We start from the raw sequence: 24,902 nt of genomic DNA on the forward strand, positions 1-24,902 counted from the left end.
AAATGTAAAACAAATACATAATTATCCAGAAAAATCAGGGTGTTTTTTTTTCCCCACCAAAATCCTTCAGTCAAGTTTATGCTTCTAGATGTAACATTCTTTTCTCTATTTGTGGAGCGTGAGTCTTTGGGTCACATCCATCATCCAGATAGCCACCCTGTCACAGTCCCTCAAAAACACACCAGAAGAATACATGCTTTTCACAGTCAGGTGGGCTGTCTTTCAGACACACACCACGGGATTGACATGCATGGTCTGCAGAGAAAAACAAATCTCTCAAAACTGTGCCACTTAGCCCTGGCCAGTTTGGCTCAGCGGTTAGAGCGTCAGCCTGCGGTCCGGAGAGACCCGGGTTCGGTTCCCGCTAAGGGCACGTATTTCGGTTGTTTGTCCCCGGCCCTGGTTGGTCGTGCGGGTGGCAGCCACTCGATGTGTCCCTTCACATCGATGTTTCTCTCTCTCTCTCTCCCTTCCTCTCTCTCCCTCCCACTCTATCTGTACAAAAAATGGAAAAATATCCTCGGGTGAGGATAAAAACAAACAAACAAACAAAAAAACTGTGCCACTTAAATGTTCAGAGTCAAATCACACGATTACAGAAACACAATCTCCTGCACTCACAGTCAGTCCCATTATTTCACAAGCCCCTCCCCACCAACATTGTGTTCTACATAGCCAGACACACAATTGCAGCCATACAATCGAACCACGTTCCCGTGGAGGCAGAAGCAACCTCTCAAACACAAACCAGCTCATCTGTGAAAAGAAAAAAGAAAAAAGAAAAAAAAACTCGCACCCCGAACCACCGCACAGACAGGCACAGAGCGCCGTCCCTGATCACTCACAAAACTCCCCAGCTGGCCCCACCGAGAGTCAAGTCTACGCACGATCGCGTTTAAAGAACCGCCGCAACTTCGGACGAGAGCCGGGAACCGTCCTCGCTGGGGCGCTACAGGACCTCTGGTTCGCGTAACCAGGCGGGCCACGCCTGCGCACTGCGTGTGTGCCGCCGAAGCTCCCGGCGACCCCTGCGTGCGGCCCATTAGGCTGTCGCGCCCTCGCATCTGCTGGGCATCCCTGTGGAACGGCTCGGAGCCCCAGGTGAGCAGTCCTGGCACGGAGCGTTAGTTCCCCTCATCCTTAGGAAAGGCGTTGCGGCCGAGGGTGAGGAAAGGGAAGATGCTGCGTCGCCGCAGAGCGTTGTGAGCCCCGCACGTCCGGCCCAAGTGCGCGTGAGAACCGCGGCGGTGTAACTGTTCGAGGGGAGAGCGGGGGCGGAGCCAAGTGTGGCACCCGGACTGTGTGCGGTTGTGGGGCCGTGACTGGTGGATGATGGGGTTTGTGTGACTGAATTGGGGGAAGCTTCTGTGTGACGGAAGGCGGCGGTGGTCTGTATGACTGGGACCCTCAGTGTCACAGCTGAATCTCTGCCCGCTAGCCGCGCGAACCCAGCCCCCCAGGAAGCTACCTGAGCGCCCGGGAAATGATTTCCAGCAAAAGGACCCGATCTCGGGATAAGAATGCGGGAACTGAACGGGCCCCGAGGCTGGCCCTGGGCGTAATGCCACCGCACTCCATGTCGGGTGCGAGCGCGTGCGGACACACACGCACTCGCACATTTGGAGCCCTGAGGGGTCCAACGGCAGGTTTCGGGACCACGGAGTTCCCTCCAGGAAACTGCTATGAAGTTTCCAGTCTCGCACATCCGTGACCCAGCCTTTCTCTAAGGGTCAACAGCACTCACCCTCTTCACTCTGAATTTGTGTGGATGGTGGTTGGTGGGGACCGGTGTGGTTGTGATACGCCCTGATTTAGCCGGGCTGGGCTCCAAGAAAAAGACTGTTTTACGATTACCTACTTCCCTAGTCCTATGAAATTCGAAGAAAAGGGCTCTGAGGAGGAGGAGGAATGAATTTCTATTAACCATTTAAAAGTCAAGATCAAACCCAGCCGGTTGTGGCTCAGTGGTTGAGCATGGACCCATGCATCAAGAGGTAGCCAGTTCCATTACCCGTCAGGGCACATGCCCAGGTTTTGGGCCAAATCCCCAGTGGGGGGCATGCAGGAGGCAGCCAATCCATGTTCCCTCATAGGTGTTTCCAGCTCTCCCTCCCTCTCTAAAATCAATAAAGAAAAAACTATTTTCAGCCCTGGCCGGTTTGGCTGAGAGGTTGGAGCGTTTCCTGCTAAGGGCAGGTACCTCTGTTGCAGTTTGTTCCCAGCGGAGTTGGGGTTGTGTGGGTGGCAACCAGTTGATGTCTCTCTCTCTCACATGGATGTTTCTCTCTCTCTCTCTTCCCCCCTCTCTCCCTCCTGCTGTATCTGAAGATAAATGCAAAAAATGTCCTTGGGTGAGGATTTAAAAACGGAAAAAATATATTATTAAAAAGGGTCAAGTTCAAAGCTAGTGGGTATTTCCTCTTGTTCTATGAAATGCATTTTTATTTTATAGGACATGGGAATATTTGCTTCCTTTTCCTTAAATAACCTGTCCATTGAATTGATACCTAGGCCCCCTCCATAGTGCCTTATATGCACCTATTCATTTGGCAGATAATTCCCATTACTTTCTTTATATAACTCTTTGTAAAGCTCTTAGAACAGTGCCTGATACCTCATAAGTACTTAATAAACATTAGCTATTTGTTGTTATGTGATCATTTGGGCAGTTCTCTATCCTCTCAAACAGATCTGGAAAAATGAAAATATCAAGCTAATTGTGTTGGGTATTTCCTAGTTTATAAAAAAATTAGATGCTAAAATGGTCTAGAACAAGAATTCTTTTTTTTAAAAATATTTTTTCTTTCTTGATTTTTACAGAGAGGAAAGGAGAGAGAGAGAGAGAGAGAGAGAAACATCGATGAGAGAAGAGAGAATATCAGTTAGATGCCTCCTGCATGCCCCGGACTGGGGATGGGGCCCATAGCCTGGACATGTGCCCTGACCGGGAATTGAACCAGCATCCTCTTGGTGCATGGGTAAACGTTCAACCACTGAGCCACACCGGCCAGGCAGTTGGGGTTGTGTGGGTGGCAACCACTCAGTGTGTCTCTCTCACATCGATGTTTCTTTCTCTTTCTTCCCCCTTCTCCCTCCTGCTCTATCTGAAGATAAATGCAAAACATATATAAAAAAAAAAAAAGGAATTCTTAACCAGAGGTCATTTAAATCTGCTTGGGGCTTTCAGGGAACCAGAAACCTCTTGAAATTGTTTGTAAAGTTGTTGTATATATTTGTTAATGTGCCATTTTTCTGGGAGGAAGTCTATAATTTTTTTTTTTTATCCTCACCCGAGGACATTTTTTTGTTCAGATAGAGAGGGAGGAAGAAAGAGAGAGAGAAACATCGACGTGAAGGGACACATCGAGTGGCTGCCACCCGCACGACCAACCAGGGCCGGGGACAAACTGCAACCCAGGTACGTGCCCTTAGCGGGAACCGAACCCGGGTCTCTCGGGACCGCAGGCCGACGCTCTAACCGCTGAGCCAAACCGGCCAGGACGGAAGTCTATAATTTAATGAGGTCATCAAATATGACCCAGAAAGTTTCAGATACACTGGTCTAGAATCAAAGACTAATGATATCTAAGAATGTTCTTTGAGATAGTCTTATATAAATTAGTGTCTAACAATGGGAAATTATTGAATAAATCATACTCCATGTCACAGGCCTATAGATTCACATTTCTCTTAATAACTAGAAGGTACTCCCTCTCCCAACTCTGTTTTTTATTTTATTTGTATGGAAATAGTTTATTTTTTGTTTCTGATGATAAAATTAATGCAAATTTATTATAGAAAGAAAAAATACAGTGACCTAAGAACTTACAAAGAACATTTAAATTGCCCGTAATCCCACCATCCAGAGTTAATAAATATTACTATTTTGAAGGTTGTTTTTCCAAATATTTTTTTGTGCACTTGTGTACATGTTTACTTTGCAAAATAGAATCACAAAAATGAATTATTTAAGAAAATACTCTCTAATGCTTTGAAAAAGAAATCCAGTGCAGTCATAAAATTTATTATATTTCTATGCCTGTATAGAGTAAAAAGAAGTGCAGTGGTTCCCCTCTAATTTGAAAAGTCTTTCAAGAATTTACACCTTGGGGCAACAAATTATCAAGTAAGATAGCCCTTCAAAGTTAGGGACTTCTTTTAGTGGTTCAAGTTTATTTCTAAATACAGATTTACAATAATGGGGGAAAAACTGATACTAATGATAAATATTCAGACATGTTATACAGAAGTACTTGGTCAAACATTTTTGTGTTCAGCACAACACTTAATTAAATCAGATTTCTTGAGTTTTCTGATGCCAAATGCTGTCTCTTGGAGATGCTAGGGATGGAGAACAAGAGGGGCATTGCTCTGTTTCCTGATTTTTGTGCATCTTTTTTGCTAATGTTAATAATTAAGAAAAATTACATTCTTTTTTTTTTTTTTTTTTTTTTATCCTTACCCGAGGACATTTTTTGTTCAGGTAGAGTGGGAGGGAGAGAGAGGAACAGAGAGAGAGAGAAACATCAATGTGAAAGGAACACATCGAGTGGCTGCCACCCGCACGACCGACCAGGGCCGGGGACAAACTGCAACTGAGGTACGTGCCCTTAGCGGGAACTGAACCCGGGTCTCTCTGGACCGCAGGCCGATGCTCTAACCGCTGAGCCAAACCAGCCAGGGCGAAAAATTACATTCTTAAACCTAGGTTAAAATTTGTTGTTTGTAAAAAAACAGTCTTGACAATTTAAAAAAGTTTATTATAAGAAAAAAAGAGATGGGTATCCTAGTATTAAAATTACTAAAGAAAATGATTAAAGATAACATCAAATTTAAAATTATTAAAGATAATTTTCTGTAATAAAGAGAATAAGGGGCATGTAATTTTTTTTATTTTATTAAGTGCTATAATAAACCATTTTAAGTATATGTGTTTTATTTTTACTTTTTTATTTTAAAAAAATGATTTGAGAGAGAGAGAGAGAAACACATTTGTTGTTCTACTTATTTATGCATTTATTGGTTGATTCTGGTACGTGCCCTGACCAGGGATAGAACTTGGAACCTTGGCTTATCAGGACAACACTCTAACCAACAGCTATATGTATATGCAAGGGCTATATGTATTTTATATGTATTATATTACTTAACATTCACAACATCCCTATAAGATGGATACTGTTATTATTTTCCCAGTAGTTTATCTAGGTGGAAACAGAGGCATTGAAAATTAAGTAACATGTCCAAAGTGAGACATGCCAGTAAACCAGGACAAGCAGAGTAGGGAAACTGACACAGACAGATGCTTGCAGCCATCTAGAAAATCTAGATGCCAAGCAGTGTGCAGCTATCTAGTAAATCCTATCTTCCCTAAACCAGGGACATTTTAGAGTAGTTTGCATTTTTCCCCAGCTAGAAGGTAAATAGCTTAAATCACCCTACTCAGTGAGACTGATAGCAGAAATCCAATTAGTGCCATTTGCAAATCATAGCCAAGAACAGATGAAATGAGGAGAATAAACCTCATTTTGGTACATCAGCATAAAGCTGATGAATATTCTATTGAGATCTTCCCCATAAAAACCCAGCCTTTAAAACCCCTCAAAAGCCCCTCCCCAAGTTCCTAGCATGCCTTTTCCTTCTCAGGAGCATGCCTGCATTCCCCCTCCCCTTTTTCTCCACAGGCATGCATCTCCTAAACTCTAAGGGACCCCACAAGGTTTGCAACCAGGGCAGCAATGCACAGTAGCAGTTCATCCTGGGCAAATGCCCCTGAACCTGTCCCCAAGACCCCATTTTCTCTGACTTCTTAGTGAGCCAAAGCAGACCAGCCTAGGCTCATTTCCCCAGCCCTTCCTGGTTTCACTGTCCCCAGCTTTAATAAATGTCCTCCAAAATTCACCTGGACTTGTGTTGTGATGTTTTTCTTGCACAAAGTCAAGAACCTACATACTACCTGCTGGCCCTAGCAGACCTGTTCAGGGCCATGTCCCCTTTCTGGTAACAAGGGTCTCCTAGTTGATAATTGTCAGCTTAGATCCATGCCCTGGATTCTGACAGCAGAGTCTGTGTTCTTCATATATGAGAGTCAGCCACTTCCAACATTGTGCATATTTTTAGTCTGCCTGTTGTACTTGGCAATTTATTGTGGATATTTTCCTTCATTACTATGAACCAGAATCATCATTATTAATATTTCATAGTATGCCATCTTATAGAGGAACATTGTTTATGTTTGTTGCCTATATTAGGTATTCTGACTTTTGGTTATAAATTATTATTTGATGAACTTCCTTACATATATCTCTTTGTGTACTTTTACAAATATTTCCTGAGGGTAAATTCCCAAAAATGGAATTTCTGGATTCAATTATCAGACATGTATAAAGTATAACATGCCAGATCCTGTGCTAGTACTTGGGGAAAATACAGCGACTTAAGTGACATGGTTGCTATCCTTCTATGTTTGTTTGTTTTTTTTTTTCCTTGTTTTTTTTTTTTTTCTTCAGATAGAGTGGGAAGGAGAGAGAGAGAGAGAGAAACATCGACATGAAAGGGGACACATCGAGTCGTTGCCACCCGCACAACCCAACCAGGGCTGGGGACAAACTGCCCTTAGTGGGAACTGAACCCGGGTCTCTCAGGACCGCAGGCCGACGCTCTAACCGCTGAGCCAAACCGACCAGGGCATGGTTGCTATCCTTAAGTTGCTTACTATTTATCAAGGTGGATAAACCTCTACAGGCATAAGACTAATAAGTGTGATAAAGGTCACTGAAGAAGTCAGGGGAAGGGAGACTGATTCCAGCCAAAGCCCCTGCTGGCTTTGATTCACTCCTTCAACTTAACTGCCTGGAACTACTTGGAGAACCTAGTGGCTGAGAAACAGAAACTCTTCCAGGCAGACAATGACTTGGTGCGTTTGAAGGGCGGAGGAACAGCAACATTCTGTACTAACTGACCATGGCGCTGTTTGGGGAGCACTGTTTACCGCCTATATTGCCTTGGCTGGGCTTCCTTCCTCCACAAGAAGTGAAATCATGAAGAGTGCAGGACGTGAGGGACTTGAACAAGCATTAATAAATGTGCTGGCTTCTTGGGAAAAACAAAAAAAAGTCAGATGGCATGGCTTGGAAGTTTTTGAGGTGATATCATCTGATTGTAGTATGCACTGTCATATTGTGACTAAATAATACCAAACCCAAGGGGGGGGGGGGCTGGGTGAACAACTGAAGGGATTAAAGAAGTACAAATCGGTACAGCATAGGGAATATAGTCAATAATGCTGTACTAACTATGTATGGTGCCAGGTGGAAAACTAGACTTACTGGGGGTATAACTTAGTAAGTTATATAAATGTCTAACAATCATGCTGTATACCTGAAATTAATATGAAATAATATTGAATGTCAATTGTAACTGAAAAATAAAGTTATAATAATTTTCTTACAAAGACACACACACACACCCCCATGGGATTTCTGTGGAGGTCAATGGATTTTATACAATAAGCTTTATGCCTCACAGTTTTTCTTCTCATGATGTTGATGCAAAGTGAGACCAACAGAATAAGAAGATTCAATAGCTCTTTGGAAGGTATCATGGCTAAAATTAATAGTTCAGAAGCAAGATCAAGAAGCTATGAGAGGTGCCCCAGCCAGGTGGCTCAGTTGGTTGTAGCGTCATCCAATACACCAAAAAGGTTGCAGGTTCCATGCCTGGTTGGGTGCATACAGGAGGCAACTAATCGTAGTTTCTTTCTCACATTGATGTTTCTCTCTCTCCTCCCTCCCTCCCTCCCTCCCTCCCTCCCTCCCTCTCTAAAGTTAATAAATATATCCTTGGGTGAAGATATTTTTTTGTTGTTGCATCTTTATCTTCAGATAGAGCAGGAGGGAGAGAGGGGGGGAAAGAGAGAGAGAAACGTTGATGTGAGAGAGACACATTGACTGGTTGCCACCCACAGGACCCCAACCGGGGCTGGGGACACACTGCAACCTAGGTATGTGCCCTTAGCGGGAACCGAACCCAGGACTCTCTGGTCCACAGGCCGAAGCTCTAACCGCTGAGCCAAACTGGCCAGGGCTGTTTTTACTACTTTTAGTGTAAATTTTCTGATCTGCATAGATAGGATATTATTTTGCATAGCATTCCTGAGGAGAGCTAATATATATAAAAAACCAATCACCTGAAAGTTCTTGATAAATAGATATTATCTATCTGTTGGGAGTATGAATCCATAACTCTTACCTACATTGTAAGAAAGAGAATGGCAAATGAAATCATGCAGGAAAGCAGTGTGAATGATTCTAACTCAAAATAGTGAGGGAGTCCAGAAGATTCTGGAAGTTAATGTTCTGGCAGCAGGCAGGCAGGGCTGCCGATACAACAGTTTGATAGTGGTAATGGCTGCCAGGATTGGTCCTTATGAGTTTCTCTTTGTATCAAATGAATCCAAATAGGCCTGCAAGGCTTTGAAAGAGATTCTGCTTTCAGCCCTGGAATTTATGAGTAGGGATTAAATTTGTCCAGGCTCCTTCAAATGTGTGTGTGTGTGTGTGTGTGTGTGTGATGGGGAGGGGAAGGTAAAGGACATATTAACTTGAGTCATTTAGGAAATTCTGAAGTTTATCTGATCTCATGGCCTCCTTTTCCTTTTCCTCCTCCTAGCTCTGGCTTCTATGAACTCTGGTTCTCCAGGCAAGTAAACCCCAAGGAGTACTGACCAGTTCTTGAATTTCTAAACTATGGCCCATGTAAGTTACGTTTTCTTTCTCTTTCTGGAAATGCCAAGGTCATATTAAAGTCGTACAAATAATTATTTATCGAGAAACTCCCTACCTATCTAAGAACCTTCTGGTTCCTCTCAATCCAGTGAGGGATTAGGCTAAATAATGTAATGCCTATCTTATGAGTCCTCTTTTTTCCAGTTATCATTCATGCATTCATTGAACAAATCATTCAGCGTCACCTGTATGTGCTCAGTCTCCTGCTAAGAGATGCAATGGAGCTGAAATGAAATCCCTTGAGGGAGATGTTTGACCATCTCCAGTAAGTTGATGAGAGAAGATAAGCACATTTGACTACACTTTGGAAAACGGAACTTTTCCATACTTGAGTTTTTCAAGTATATGAGATGAGATTTGCTAATGGTTGGCTTCAGCCTCTCTATATCATGAGATCTCATACTTTGTGAGGCTTTTAGTACTGGGTAGGAATGTGGTTGGGTCTTGCATGCAGAGATCATGAATCTTCTCTGGGAATCTCTGAAAGTTGTATACCAGGAACAGGATTCCATTTGTAGTCGAACAGGATGTGCTTGTCTAGAAAGACATCTTTGTGATTCTGGATCACCAGTATCTAGAATCTATGTCAGTATCCTCTAACCCAGGAACAAAGAATGTGCATACAATGAGGGATGAACAATGATAGCAGGTAAGAAGATCATGTAGATACATAAATAGCTGTAGATTCTCAGAATTGAGGAGGACCTTGAATATTTTTTTTTTTTTTTTATCCTCACCCGAGGATATTTTTCCATTTTTTGTACAGATAGAGTGGGAGGGAGAGAAAGGAAGGGAGAGAGAGAGAGAGAGAGAAACATCGACGTGAAGGGACACATCGAGTGGCTGCCACCCGCACGACCAACCAGGGCCGGGGACAAACTGCAACCGAGGTACGTGCCCTTAGCGGGAACCGAACCCGGGTCTCTCCGGACCGCAGGCTGACGCTCTAACCCCTGAGCCAAACTGGCCAGGGCTTGAATATTTTGTGTAGACAAAAAATATTTAAGCAGGGAAGAATTATTAAGTCTCATATATCCATTGCATAGACTATTACACAACCAATTTTATTAAAAAATTTTTTTATCCTCACCTGAGGACATTTTTGCATTTATCTTCAGATAGAGCGGGAGGGAAAGAGGGAGAAAGAGAGGAAGAGAAACATCGATGTGAGAGATACACATCAACTGGTTGCCACCCACACCACCCCAGCCAGGGCTGGGGACGAACTGCAACTGAGGTACGTGCCCTTAGCCGGAACCAAACCCAGTACTCTCTGGTTCCGCTGGCTGACACTCTAACCGCTGAACCAAACTGGCCAGGGCTTTATTTTAAACTTATTAAAGAATTTGTCATTAATGGCAAAATGCTTATGATATAATCAGATTCAACAATGAACTTGGAATACATTATTTAATTGTGTTTAGATCCTTTTCTAACAGATTGTAAGGAAACTTTTTTTTTTTAAGTCTGTTCTTAAGGAAAAAAGGTAGGATTCACATTTCCTGAGAAGTCATGAGTGGAACATGTAGCAGGCAGAAGGCTTATACACAATATTTCATTTCATTTCATTGGAAAACTGTTCTTTTTTCTTTCCCAGACATGTTTGAATAATAAAAGTATGTCAGAGTATATAAGAAGTTATATCGCCTTGGCTGGTTTGGCTCAGCAGTTAGAGCATCAGCCTGTGTTCCAGAGAGACTCAGGTTTGGTTCCCGCTAAGGGCGCGTACCTCGGTTGCAGTTTGTCCCCGGCCCTGGTTGATCGTGCGGGTAGCAGCCACTTGATGTGTCCCTTTCACGTCGATGTTTCTCTCTCTCTCTCTCTCTCTTCCTCTCTCTCCCTCCCACTCTTCCCGAACAAAAAATGAAAAATGTCCTCGAGTGAGGATTAAAAAAAAAAGTTATATCTATAGCAACAGAATCTTTCAAGAACACAGGCGAGCTGCCTCAGCACAGTCATTTTCTAACTCATTATGTTACAGGCTTTCAGCTCAAACCTATTTACTTGCTTGGTTCATTACCTACAGTATCGCTTCCATCTTTTCTCCTTCCACCTTAAAACAAATTTCTTTAATTTTAATTGTATTATATGGTTTGCCATTTGTATTATATTTTTTGTCATTTCAGGGATCAGTGATATTCAATGATGTGTCCATAGTCTTCTCTAAGGAGGAATGGGAATACCTAGACTTGGAACAGAGGAATCTATACAGAGATGTGATGTTGGAGAACTACAGCAACTTAATCTCATTGGGTAAGGTTATCTGCCTCTAGTAATACAGACTCTGTTCTCTATAAAGTCAGCTTTCTTTTTTGGAAATTTCAGCAATATTTTAAAAGAAATTATTTCCATTTCTGTTCCCTGTTCTCAAGGGAATGGTTTGAGTTTTACTTGTTTGGAAGTGAGCACCTTCATTAAGTATATTAATCTTTCCCATCCTTAAGTGGTCTTCTAGCCTTCCTTAATGATGAAGGGGCTGGATTTAAAATCTGGGTGATTTATAGCCTTATCAGTGTCAAAGAAATCAATTTTCACCTTGTATTTGAATTTAGAATTGCTATCTATATTTTGTTATTTGTTGGTATGCCCATCAGGAAAATAGCTACACCTTGATTCTTGTTTTTTTTTCTGGCTATCAAAAAAACACATACTTTTTGTAGTGGTAAGTTGGATCAATTTATAATGTTTTATAATTCAAGAGAATGCATTCCTTTTGTTATTAAACAAACATATTCACTTTTACCTACTTTTATGACTAAAAGTTAAATATCCAAGAACTTTGCACATAACATTGTATGAATATCCTAAGAAATAACAATGAATGCCTCAAGAAGCAGCTTGTTTTTCTCTCAAAAAATAGTAATAACAATAAATAATAGCTAATAAAATAGATATAGCACTTAGTATATATATTGTAGGCAATGTTTAGATATAGATATAAATTAATATAACCTTCACAACAATCTTGTAAGACAGATACTATTACTGTCCCTATTTTATAGATGATGAAAATAAAGCAGGTAACTTGTCCAAAGTCACACAACTGGGATGTGGCAGAGGCAGGATTTGAACCCAGGCATTCTGTGCTCTCAAGTACTATAGACTCTTAAGTATTTGTATGAAATATAAATTAAAATAAGACCTTTTCCTTCTATTTACGATGTAACCTTAATATGAATGTTTTTATCTATTTATATTTTTATTTTTATTGTTGATACTATTATAGATGTTCCCCATCCTCCTCACCCCCTTGCCCCATCACACGCCTGCACCACATTATTGTTTGTGTCCATGGGTTATGTATATATCTTCTTTGGTGGATCTCTTCCTGTTCCTATTACTCCCCTCCCCTCTGCCATCTGTCAGTCTGTTCCATGTATCCATGCCTCTGGACCTATTTTGTTCATCAGTTTATTTTGTTCATTGGATTCTACATATCAGTGAAATCATGTGCTATCTGTCTTTCTCTGCCTGTTTTATTTTGCTTAGCATAATAATATAATGGACATTTAAATGATGTTAATTCTTCCAAACCATGAAGTGGTATATGCTTCTACTTGTTTGTATCTTCCTTTACTTATTTTTTCAATGTCCTATAGTTTTCCAAGTACAGGTGTTTTACTTTCTTGGTTAAGTCTATTCCTAGGTACATTTTTTAATTTTTGTTTTTTACAATGGTAAATGGATTTATTTTTTAGTTTCTCTTTCTGAGAGTTCATTATTGGTGTATAAAATGCCATCGATTTCTTGATGTTGATTTTTGTATTCTGCTACTTTGCTGAATTCATTGAGTAAATCTGGTAGTTTTTTGGTGGAGTATTTAGGGTTTTCTATGTACAGTATCATGTCATCTGTGAATAATGACAATTTTACTTCCTCCTTTCTAAAGTGGATGCCTTTTATTTCTTCTTCTTATCTCGTTGCTGTGACTACGACTTCCGTTATACTATGTTGAATAAGACTGGTGAAAGTAGACATAATCTGTCTTGATCCTGATCTTAAGGGAAATGCTTTTAGTTTTTGCGAATTGAGTTTGATGTTGGCTGTATCATATATAGCCTTCATTATATTGTGTTATGATCCCTCTATTCCCACTTTGCTGTGAGTTTTTATCATAAATGGGTGCTGGATTTTATTGAATGCTTTTTCTGCATCTTTGATATGATCATATGCTTTTTATCCTACATTTTGTTTGTGATGTATCACATTTATTGATTTGCAAATATTGTACCAGCCTTGCATCCCTGGACTAAAGCTCACTTGGTCATTGTGTATGATCTAATTAATGTATTTCTGCATTCAGTTTGCTAACATTTTGTTGAGTACTTTAGCATCTATGTTCATCAGGGATATTGGCCTATAATAATCTTTCTGTGTAGTGTCTTTTTCTGATTTAGGTATTAGGATAATGCAAGTCTCATAAAAAGAGCTTCCTAGCTTTTGAATTATTTGGAATATTTTGAGGCACATAGATATTAATTCTTCTTTCAGTGTTTGGTAAAACTATCCTATGAAACCATCCAGTCCAAGATTTTTGTTTGCAGTGAGTGTTTTTTTATTACTACTTCAATTTCATTAGTTGTTATCAGTCTGTTCTGGTTTTCTGATTCTTCTTGATTCAGTTTTGGAAGACTGTATGTTTCTAGGAATTTGTCCATTTTACCAGCTTGTCCAATTTGTTAGTATATAATTGTTCATAGTATTTTATTTTCTTTTTATTTTTTTATTACTTTATTTTTGTTACAGATGTTTCTCCTTTTTCCCCCATTGACTCTCTACTCCCATCACCCCCTAGCATTGCTGTCTATGTCCATTGGTTATGCATAAGTTTTTTGGTTTATCTCTTCCCTCCCACCAGCCCCCTTCCTCTGAGGTTTGTCAGTCTGAACCCTACTTCTATGTCTCTGGGTCTATTTTGTTCATCAACTTATTTTATTCATTATATTCTACAAATAAATGAGATCATGTGACACTTGTCTTTCTCTGACTGACTTATTTGGCTTAGCATAATACTCTCCAGGTCCCTCCATGTCATCTCAAAGGATAAAAGATCTTTCTTTCTTACAGCTGCATAGTATTCCATGGTATATATGTACCACAGCTTTTTTATCCACTCATCTATTGATGGACACTGGGCTGTTTCTTGATCTCAGCAATTGTACATAGTGCAGCTATGTTAATAGTATTTTCTAACAATTCTTTGATGTCAGTTATTACTTTGCCTCTTTCATTTCTGATTTTATTTATTTAGGTTCTCTTTGTTTCTTGATGAGTCTGGCTAAAGGTTCATCAATCTTTTTTATCTTTTCAAAAGAACCAGCTCTTGGTTTCATTGATCTTTTGGTCTTTTTTTTTTTTTTTTTTAATCCTTACCTAAGGATATTTCTCCATTTATCTTCAGATAGAGTGGGAGTGAGAGAGAGAGAGAGAGAGAAACACTGATGTGAGAGAGACATATTGATTGGTCACCTCCCACACCATCTGGATCAGTGCCAGAGACTGAACTACAACCAAGGTACGTGCCCTTGACTGGAATCAAACCTGCGACTCTTTGGTCCACAGGCTGATGCTCTAACTGCTGAGACAAACTGGCCAGGGTGATTTTTTGGTCTTTATGTCATTTATTTCTTCTGTGATCTTTATTTTCTTCTACTTTCTCTGAGCTTTCTTGTTCTTTTTCTAGTGTTGTTTTTTTGTTGTAGTGTTAGATTGTTTATTGGAGATATTTCTTGTTTCTTGAGGTAGGCCTGTAATGCTATGAACTTCCCTCTCAGGATGGCTTTCACTGTATCCCATAGATTTTGGATTGTGTTATTTTCATTTGTTTATAGGAAGTTTTTCATTTCTTTCTTGACCACTTTGGTAACCCATTCATTCGCTTTAGCCTCCAGATGTTTTAATGTTTTTGATTTTTTAAATTGTAGTTGATTTCTAGTTTTATGCCATTGTGATCCAAGAAGATGCTTGACATTACTTCAGTCTTCTATAACTTGTTAAGACTTATTTTGTGTCCTAACATGTGCACGTGGTCTTTCTTTGAGAATGTTTCATGTGCACTTGAGAAGAATATATATTCTGCAGCTTTGGCATGAAATGTTCTATAAATATCAATTAAATCCATCTGATCTAGTGTGTCATTTAAGATCGCTATTTTGGCCCTGGCTGGTTTGGCTCAGCGGTTGGAGCATCGACCTGCGGTCCAGAGAGACCCAGGTTCGGTTCCCTCTTAGGGCACATACCTCGGTTACAGTTTGTTCCTGGCCCTGGTTGGGTCATGCAGGTGGCAGCCACTTGATGTGTCCCTTTTCATGTCGATGTTTCTCTCTCTCTCTCTATTCCTCTCTCTCCCTCCCACTCTATCTGAACAAAAAATGGAAAAATGTCCTCGAGTGAGGATAAAATAAAAATTGCTATTTTGTTGTTGATTTTTGTCTGGAAGATTTATGCAATGATGTCAGTGGGGTGTTAAAGTCCCCTACTAGGACTGTAGTGCTGTTGATCTCTCCCTTAAAGTCCTCCAAGAGATTTTTTTACATATTTAAGTGCTCCTATGTTGGATGCAAAAATGTTTACCGTGTTACATCCTCTTGTTGGATTGATCCTTTTATTATTATGTAGTGATCTTCTTTGTCTCTTGCTATAGTCTTTGTTTTGAAGTCTATTTTGTCATATATGCTATTGCTACCCCAGCTTTTTGTTTGTTTGTTTAAATTTGCATGGAGTATTTTTTTCCTCCCTTCACTTTCATCCTGTGTGAGTCTTTCATTCTGAGGTGCACCTTTTGTAGACAACATATATATGGGTCATATTTACTTATTCATTTGGCTGTCCTGTCTCTAACCACTGAGCAAAACCAACCAAGCTGTAATAACCCTTTAGATCTGCTATTTGTGGAGCTTGCTGGATTTTGCTCTTATGTTGTGCAAATCTAGCCACTTGGTGTGCTGGTCCTTGGCCTCCTGGGAAGTTCTCTGGTACAAACCAGTGTCAGTCACCATCCCTACCTGGCCCTTGGCAACCTGACTGTAGCTCAGCAGTGTAGAGCCTCAAGTAGTCTTGTATGCAGGGCCTTTGTAGCCCAGAAGCTGGGTCTGCCTTGGGTCTTGCACCTTGAATGTCCCTGCTCTGAGCTGCGTTCCCTTCTCCCATGGAACTGCACTCTGTGGAGTTATCCAGGACGTGGCTGAGTTGGCTTAAACAGATTTGCATTGGGGGTGTGCCCATAGCTTGTAGCAAGGTGGGGCAGGCTCTTCCTCTCCTTCCCAGGGCTACGCTGGTTGAACTCACTGGAAGTTTGGTTCTGGTTACCCGTAAAGCAGCTGAAGGGCCCAGCCCATGCCTGTCTGTCTCCCAGACTAAAGCCCACCCCAGAGACCTAGTTATTATACCTGACTCCTTGGCTCCCCCTTGCCACTCCACCAAGTAGGTGGGGATAAAATAAATGTAAAAAGCTTTCTTGGCATTCCAATCTTTCTGCACTGCTGGTCCCTGCTGGGTGGGACCTCCTCCCAGACTCCAACCATACGAAATGTTTGAGTCCTCTGCATAGTCAGACTAAGCATTACAGGGTGGAAACTTCCGGTCCAGCATTGCTACCCTTGTTTCATGTCACAGCAGGACAGGGCAGACCCAGCAGTTCTGCAGGTGGGGGGAGGGGCGCTGCCTGTGCACTCAAGGTAGGCAAGACTGATCCACTTTCTCAAGCCCCACTGTTCAGCCCCATCTGGCTCCGCCCAAAGTTCTTCAGTTAATAATAAAGGGCCCCTAGGAGTCACTGGGTGTACCGATCAAATCCCCCTAATGGCCCTGAGCTTTGCTGTGTGACCCCTTTCGCAAATATAGATCAGAACAAACTTCCCAGGCTGGTGTTGTACCAAAGGAATAGCTCTTTCCCTGGGTTGGAGTGGGCTGCGTTTCCCAGTTGCACTGTATTCCAATTGATTCCCACTGCCCAATGCTACGTGGGCTCCCTTTCCCTTCTTTGTTGCTCTGGATTCAGGATCCCTACTTGGGGCTGAGACCCCTCAGGCTCCCAGGCGGAGGGTACTCTGCTGCTGCAAAATCCCTCTGGCTTCCCAGCCATAGGAGTTGACTCACTCTCTCCGAGTCTCCTCCTATACTTCCTCTGCACTCCCTGCTCTCAATATTTCAGATCAGCTACATTTCAAAAAGTTTTCAAGCCAGTTGCCCTGCAGTTTAGCCACAAATCCAATCTGGTGTTGCAGGCAAGCAAATTAAGCCTCTGGCTACTCTGCAGCCATCTTGGAATCCTCCCCAATGTGAATGTTTTTGAAACATGTTGCCCCTCTTTGTTCTAAAGTCTTTATCAATTGCTGTGTGACTTATAATCAAATTTAAGGCTAAGTCAAAGTAATTTTGAATTTATTTTTTATTTTAATATCACCTTACAAATTTTTTTTTCTAACCAGGATGCTTCATTTCTAAACCAGTTGTGATTTCCTTATTGGAGCAAGGGAAAGAGCCCTGGAAAGTTGTGAGGAAAGGAAGAACACTATATCCAGGTGAGTAATAACCAATCTCGCAGGGGAAGCCATCACCAGAAGAAACTGCTCAACTATTTAGGGAAGAGGCACACCCTTCTGATGTTGTTTAGAAAGTCCTCTTTGAAGGTCCATAACCTGAGAGAAAAAGTCTGAGACCTGGGGGGCAAACTAAATTCTAGCTGGGGGTACTAATAGAACTACTTTTTTTTATCTCATTTACTACTCTTCCTTTCCCTTTTTTGTTGTTGTTGTCTCCAATTTTCCTCCCCTTTGAAAAGGGGATGAGGGATAGAGAGGTGCTCTCTTTGTTTTCTGTTGTCAACCATTCTATATATATTTTGATTCTGTTGCTTTCTTCTTTTGCATAGATAGATAGATAGATAGATAGATAGATAGATAGATAGATAGATAGATAGATAGATAGATGATAGATATATAGACAGACTGAACTCTTTACTGGGCACTCTGCTAGACACTATTGATACAGTGGTAAACAAAACTAGTAGAGTCCCTGTCTCCATGGAATTTACCTTGTAATAAGAGAAACATAGTAACTGTAAAGAAATAAGAAATATGTCAGGTAATAAGAGAGTGCTATGAAGATAAGTAAGCAGAGTAAGGGGAAAGAGGATGGTGTGGAATGGGAAGACCATTTTAGTTATGGTGAGGGAAGTCTTTTTTTTCTTACCTTTTCTCATAAGTTTTAAAATGGGAGATAAAAGACTACAAAGAAGCATATGCTTGACATTGCATTACTATATGTTTTATTAGCAACTAAAGTTTCATATGAGTTCACTCTTGTATAAAATAATTTAAACGGAGCCGCTTCAAAATGGTGTCAGAGCTGCCATCCCAGAGGAATTGCCTTGGACTTACTCCTCAAACCTTTGGAATGTTAAAGCTGAGCAAGATAACCTTTGGGCTGTGCCTAAAGCAGCATTGCATTCCAAACAACTGTTTGCAAAGCTAACAAAGAAACGAACATTATGACTACTGAAAATTAAAGACCTTTATATTTAGCATCACTGTGGTAGCTTATCTGCACCTATAGAAATTCCTTCCTTCTATTGATGTAATTGTTCCCTACCCTTTCTCATAAATATCCCTTGCCTTTACACTATTTGGGTTTCTGCCTGAATCAGTGTATCCCACATAGCTATTTTTTGGATCTTTAATAAATGGTTGTAGCTTCTTTCTTTGGCCTTTTATTTTCAAGTTAACACTCTAGAAGATGGATCCATAGATCACGATATATTATTCTTTTATTTTTCTTTCTTTTTTTTTTTTTTTTAATCCTTAGCTGAGGATATTTTTACATTAATCTTTAGATAGAGCTGGAGGGAGAGAGGGAGGAAGAGAGAGAAACATCAATGTGAGAGAGACACATCGATTGGTTGCCACCTGCACAACCCCAACCAGGGCCCGGGACAAACCACAACTGAGGTATGTGCCCTTGGCCGGAATCGAACCCAGACTCTTTGGTCCATGGGCAATGCTCTTACTGCTGAGCCATACTGGCCAGGGCTCTTTTATTTTTATTTTTAAATATTTTTATTGATTTTTAGAAAAAGAGGAAGGGAGAGCTAAAAAGAGTAACATCAATGTGAGAGCACAACATTGATTGGCTGCTTCTTGCACGCCCACTACTGGGGATTGAGCCCACAACCTGGGCTTGTGTTCTGACTGGGAATTGAACCAGCAACCTTTTGGTACATGGGATGATGCCCAACCAACTGAGCCACACTGGCCAGGGCAACAGAGTATGTCGTTCTTATTTGCCTTTTTCTATATGTATATATCTACCTATACATCAGGAAGAAACATGAATGTGATAGACTATAGGGAGAATGATCCCATGGTGTAGCTTCTACCTCTATTTTCATCTCTCTTTGAACCTCTTGTTTAAAAAATATCCTTAGATTCCTTTAAGTAAAAACATATATATGTTGTCATTTTGTATTTTGCCCTCTGTATTCAGGTCTAGCTGAGGAAACTCATTTTAGGTTAAAAGTTCTTAATTTGTAACAATTGGGCCATTAACTGCAGGGTGGGGTGACAGGGAGTTCAGAAGGTGGTGGGGCTATGGCATTCCTCCAGGCTGATGCCATAAGGAGAGGAATGCTCCACCCAAAAAGATGGCATCTGCGGTGTGGGAGAGGGACTCGGCACAGGGGTCCTGGCGCTGTCCCTTCATGTCTTTCCAGAGCCACAAACCCCAGTCCCTTCTCACACGACTCTACTTTACTCTGCCTTTTTCCTACTGGAGCCTAGGGTGGATGGCTGCAAACGAGATTTTGTGTGTTGGCCCTTTAGAAGGGTGCCTATGTTTCTAGCAGACTCTTACCTCTTTCTAGCAGACTGTATCCCTGCTGACTTTCACAGCCAGATGTTATGTGGTTGCCTCTTCCTGGCTCTGATGCTCTGGGCTGGGGAGTCTGGTACAAGGTTTAGACCCCATGCTTTTCAGGGAGAACTTTTGCAGCTGAGAGATCCCTACAGGATCTCAGCCGTGGTCTGTGAGAGCAGGGCCAGCCCTTTTGCATCTCTGCCTTTTCTACCAGTCTCAATTTGGCTTCTTTAAATCCTTGATTATAAGAATTCTGTTCAACTAGTCTTCGATTGGTTATTCAGGTTGATTGTTCTGTAGTTTAGTTGTGATTCCGGTTTGGTCCTGGGAGGTGGTGAATATAGCTTCCACATACTCTGCCACCATTTTATTTCCTAAATTCTTTTACCTCTGATTTTTTTCTGATATTAAGTGTGTTGATTTTTAAAGCTGCCTTCTAGATAAGACAATATATATGATCATTTTAGGGAAGTAATCATTCCTGTTTTATTGAGCTTTGTTTTTTTTTTAAAAAAATCAGGAGTAGTTCTTTAGTCAGTGGCCTTTTCAACATCTTTGGAATAGATCATGTGATGTTTTCCCCTCATCAGCTCTATTAATATACTGAATTATCTTAATAGATTTCCCCATATGGGACCACTTTAACATTCTTTAAATAAACAACACTGGGTCTTTCAGTGTGCTCTTTTTTTAGATGTTTAGAATTTTTACATTAGTTTTCAGAAAATTGGTATGTAGTTTTCTTTTCATGATTGGTCTTTATTTAGTATGGTATCACCTCATGAAAATAGTTTTGAAGTACTTTTTTTTAGTTCTTACTATAAATAGAATTTGGGTGACCTATTTTTTAAAGCTTTAGTAACCTTTTTAGTACTGTTTTCCTAGGAGATGGATGGACATGGTAAGTCTGACCATATTCTCTATTTGTTATATAGAAATTAATCTGTTTTGTTGTTTTTTAAATATTTTTTCTTTATTGATTTTAGAGAGAAATGAAAGGAGAGAGAGAGAAACATTTATGAGAGAGCACATTGATTGGCTGCCTCCTGCATGCTCCTTACTGGGGATCGGGCCCACAACCTGGGCATGTGCCCTGACCGGGAATCGAACCGGTGACCTCTTGATGCATGGGTCGACACTCAACCAGTGAACTACACTAACCAGGCGAAATTAATGTTTTAACATTATATCTCTTCGGTGTTCAGTTTTGATAGAGTATATATTTTTAGAAATATTAATTTTAGCTATGTTTTAAAATTTATTGGTGAAATTACCCTTTTTTCAAATATCCACTGTTTGTATTCATGATTATTTTCACTGCCATTTCTTATTTCAATGTCTGTGCTTTCTGTTTTCATTATATGAACTAGTGGTTTATCTTATTTCCTTATTTGTTTTTGCTTTATATATTAGTTTTTTTTTTCCTTTTCTAACTCATCTAATTCTGTTTTTATATAGTTAGTGACTTTCTTGCCTTGCATTCATTTATTATTATTCTAATTTTTTTGAGTATTTAAAATTATTTTTTATTTTTATTGCTGTAAGTATTTTTTATTATTCTTTTTTTTTTTATCCTCACCTGAGGACATTTTTGCATTTTCTTCAGATCGAGCAGGAGAGAGGGAGGGAGGAAGCCAGGGCTTGTTATATTTTATAGATACAAAGATATTGTAGGTTTTTTATTATTACTATTGTTTTTTTTTAATCCTCATCCGAGGATATTTTTCCATTTTTTGTTCAGATAGAGTGGGAGGGAGGGAGAGAGAGGAAGAGAGAGAGAGAGAGAAACATCGACGTGAAAGGGACACGAGTGGCTGCCACCCACACGACCAACCGGGGCCGGGGACAAACTGCAACCGAGGTACGCGCCCCTAGCGGAACCGAACCCGGGTCTCTCGGGACCGCAGGTCGATGCTCCAACCGCTGAGCCAAACCAGCCAGGGCCTATTACCATTGTTTTTTAAAGACAAAAATGCTATATTGGATCTTATTTCCCTATTAATCTAAGAGTTATTTAATATAGACTTCTAAAATATCAAGTGGATTTACTATTTTAAATTCTGTTATTTCTCGTTTTAGTAGAAAATGTCTGTAGGATTTCAACTTTTTTATATAGAGCACATTATCAGAACTGAAAACGTCATCCTTTTTCTGTCACACACAACTCATTCAGCACTGAAATTTTCCTATGGCTTTTTCTCCTCTTGGCTTAGCATATACTGGTCTATCTTCAACTTGACCTTTGTTAGCAAGTTCTTTACACTCCAGTCACTGCAAGATCCTTTGTCCCTATCAGTGAATTCCTGACATATCATATCCCTTTTTTTCTTTTGCTAAGGATTTTATAAGAACTTCAGTAAGATATAAACATTTATCTCTGTCTGAAAAATCATTGGTATACATTTCAAGGAAATGCATGAATGCATTTCCTCCAAGGGAATGGAAGAAGAAGACCTGAGCTAGGAGATGAAGGAACAAAACCAGTTGAGCATTTATAAAATGCAGAGTAATAGAATAGGCTTAAAGGAAGATTAAGTAAGTAGAACTCCTCAGTACCGTTTTTGTATGTGGAGACCATGAAAAAGTAACTCATTGCTATAAGAAGGAAGGAATGAGCTCTGTAGAGAATACTGCATCATTAAAGGTATAAGCAATGGTAGGATATATAGAGGATACAACCACCATTTTCCATTTATATATTGATGCACAATAAAACGAGGCATGCTCGTACTTAATATCCAATCTTACGTGAACTCTCATTTTTTTCTGGTGTTCCCTTATGCTTTCTTTTTTATAATAGTTTTATAAGTTGGCTGGGCATTACTTTGGTTATCTTTTATTTTTACTGTAGAAATTTTACTACTTTTAGAAAAAAGAACTGCATGTTTATTCTCTTGTTTTCTTTTAGATTTGGAGACCAGGTATGAGACTAAGAGGTCATCTTCAGAAAATGACATTAATGAAATAAACTTATTCCAGTGCAAGATAATGGAAAGAATGAACACCAATGGCCTTAAGAATCTAATTTTAAAAAATAACTGGGAGTCCAAAAGGAAATTTGAAGGACAAGAGGGATATTTTGGTCAAGTGAAAATTACATCTCAAAAAGCGTCCTCTTACCAGAAACCTACATCTCTTACTCCACATCAGAGAATTCATTTTGTTGAGAAACCCTATGAATGTAAAGAATGTGGGAAGGCCTTTAGAGTACGCCAACAACTTACTTTTCATCATAGAATTCATACTGGTGAAAAACCTTATGAATGCAAGGAATGTGGGATGGCCTTTAGACAGACTGCCCACCTTACTCGACATCAGAGACTTCATTCTGTTGAAAAACTCTATGAATGTAAGGAATGTGGAGAATCTTTCATATATGGCCCAGACCTTAGAGCACATCAGAAAATGCATATTGGTGAGAAGCCCTATGAGTGTAAGGAATGTGGGAAGGCCTTCAGAGTGCGTGGACAACTTACTCTCCATCAGAGAATTCATACTGGTGAGAAACCCTATGTATGTACAGAATGTGGAAAGGCCTTTAGACAGTATGCACACCTTACTCGACATCAGAAGCTTAATATCGCTGACAAACTTTATGAATGTAAAGAATGTGGGAAGGCCTTTTTGTGTGGTTCTGGCCTTAGAGTACATCACAAACTTCATACTGGTGAGAAACCTTATGAATGTAAAGAATGTGGAAAGGCCTTTAGAGTGCGACAACAACTAACACTCCACCAGAGAATTCATACTGGTGAGAAACCCTATGAATGTAAGGAATGTGGAAAGACCTTTAGTCGTGGTTATCATCTTATTCTTCATCACAGAATTCATACTGGTGAGAAACCGTATGAATGTAAAGAATGTTGGAAGGCTTTTAGCCGTTATTCACAACTTATTTCACATCAAAGCATTCATATTGGTGTTAAACCCTATGACTGTAAGGAATGTGGGAAGGCCTTTAGACTACTCTCACAACTTACACAACATCAGAGTATTCATATTGGTGAGAAACCTTATAAGTGTAAGGAATGTGGGAAGTCCTTTAGATTGCGCCAAAAACTTACTTTACATCAGAGCATTCATACTGGTGAAAAACCCTTTGAATGTAAGGAATGTAGGAAAGCCTTTAGACTTAATTCATCCCTTATTCAACATCTGAGAATTCATTCTGGTGAGAAACCCTATGAATGCAAGGAATGTAAAAAGGCTTTTAGACAACATTCACACCTTACCCATCATCTGAAAATTCATAATGTAAAACTATAAGAAAGTCTTTTCAGTCTTGTGTTGTAGAACACTATGAATATAGTAATTCCTTTTGCTTCATACAAACAACTGACTTGGCATCAGAAGTTTTTACATAATTTTTTTTTCAAGTGTGGTAATTTATTCTACCATTACTCAAACCCGATAAACACCACATTCATTCTAAAAACTAATCTTATTAATATAACAAATGTGGGAACACTTAACTCTATCTCATCACTTTCCTACTTGTTTTATATTGAACAAGATGCCTAACTGCTCTGTTACAATTTATTCTTTTGTAAAATGGTAATATAGTCAGAGTAAAATTACTGCAAATTCAAAGATATTTGTCCCACCAAGAGGTGGAAGTTACATCCTTTCCTTTTGCATCTATCTGGCCCAGACCTTAGACCAAAATGCATATTGGTGAGAAGCCCTATATTCTACTTTGACCAGTAGAATATAGTAGAAGTACTGCTGTGCCAGTTTCTGGATCCAGATTTTACTGGTACATTTTACTTCATCTTTTGGCATGCTCTCTCAAGTTCAGACCCTGAACTGTAATATTAAAAAGTCTGGCTACGCCCTGGCCGGTTTGGCTCAGCGGTTAGAGCATCAGCCTGCGGTCCCGAGAGACCCGGGTTCGGTTCCCACTAAGGGGCACGTACCTTGGTTGCAGTTTGTCCCCGGCCCTGGTCAGTCGTGTGGGTGGCAGCCACTCGATGTGTCCCTTTCACATCGATGTTTCTCTCTCTCTCCCTCCCACTGTACCTAAACAAAAAAAAAAAATGTCCTCGGGTGAGGATAAAAAAAAAAAGTCTGGCTACTCGGTTGAAGAGAACACATGGAGAGGTCCTGAGAACACACAGGGAAAAGAACCCAGTTCTTCTAGACATGCCCATCAAGACACCAGACACTTGAGTGAAATAATTTTGGATCCTTTAGATCAGCCACCAGCAGAATGCCATCAAATGACCTGAGTTATTACTATATAGAACAGAAGAATTGATCAACTGA

At 40.2% G+C, this 24,902-nt stretch overlaps 1 protein-coding gene across 1 annotated transcript; it reads left to right on the forward strand.

Moving 5' to 3' along the window:
• Window positions 1-1,039: 1,039 nt before the first annotated feature.
• Window positions 1,040-24,431, forward strand: LOC118638618 (zinc finger protein 82 homolog). The gene is made up of 5 exons (XM_036274675.1): window positions 1,040-1,101; window positions 8,671-8,756; window positions 10,913-11,039; window positions 17,216-17,308; window positions 22,546-24,431. The coding sequence occupies exons 2-5, from the start codon at window positions 8,748-8,750 to the stop codon at window positions 23,901-23,903; spliced, it is 1,587 nt and encodes a 528-aa protein (XP_036130568.1). The 5' UTR covers window positions 1,040-1,101; window positions 8,671-8,747; the 3' UTR covers window positions 23,904-24,431.
• Window positions 24,432-24,902: the final 471 nt, after the last annotated feature.

The sequence above is a fragment of the Molossus molossus genome, unplaced genomic scaffold (genome assembly GCF_014108415.1).
Source record: "Molossus molossus isolate mMolMol1 unplaced genomic scaffold, mMolMol1.p scaffold_m16_p_21, whole genome shotgun sequence".
NCBI lineage: Eukaryota > Metazoa > Chordata > Mammalia > Chiroptera > Molossidae > Molossus > Molossus molossus.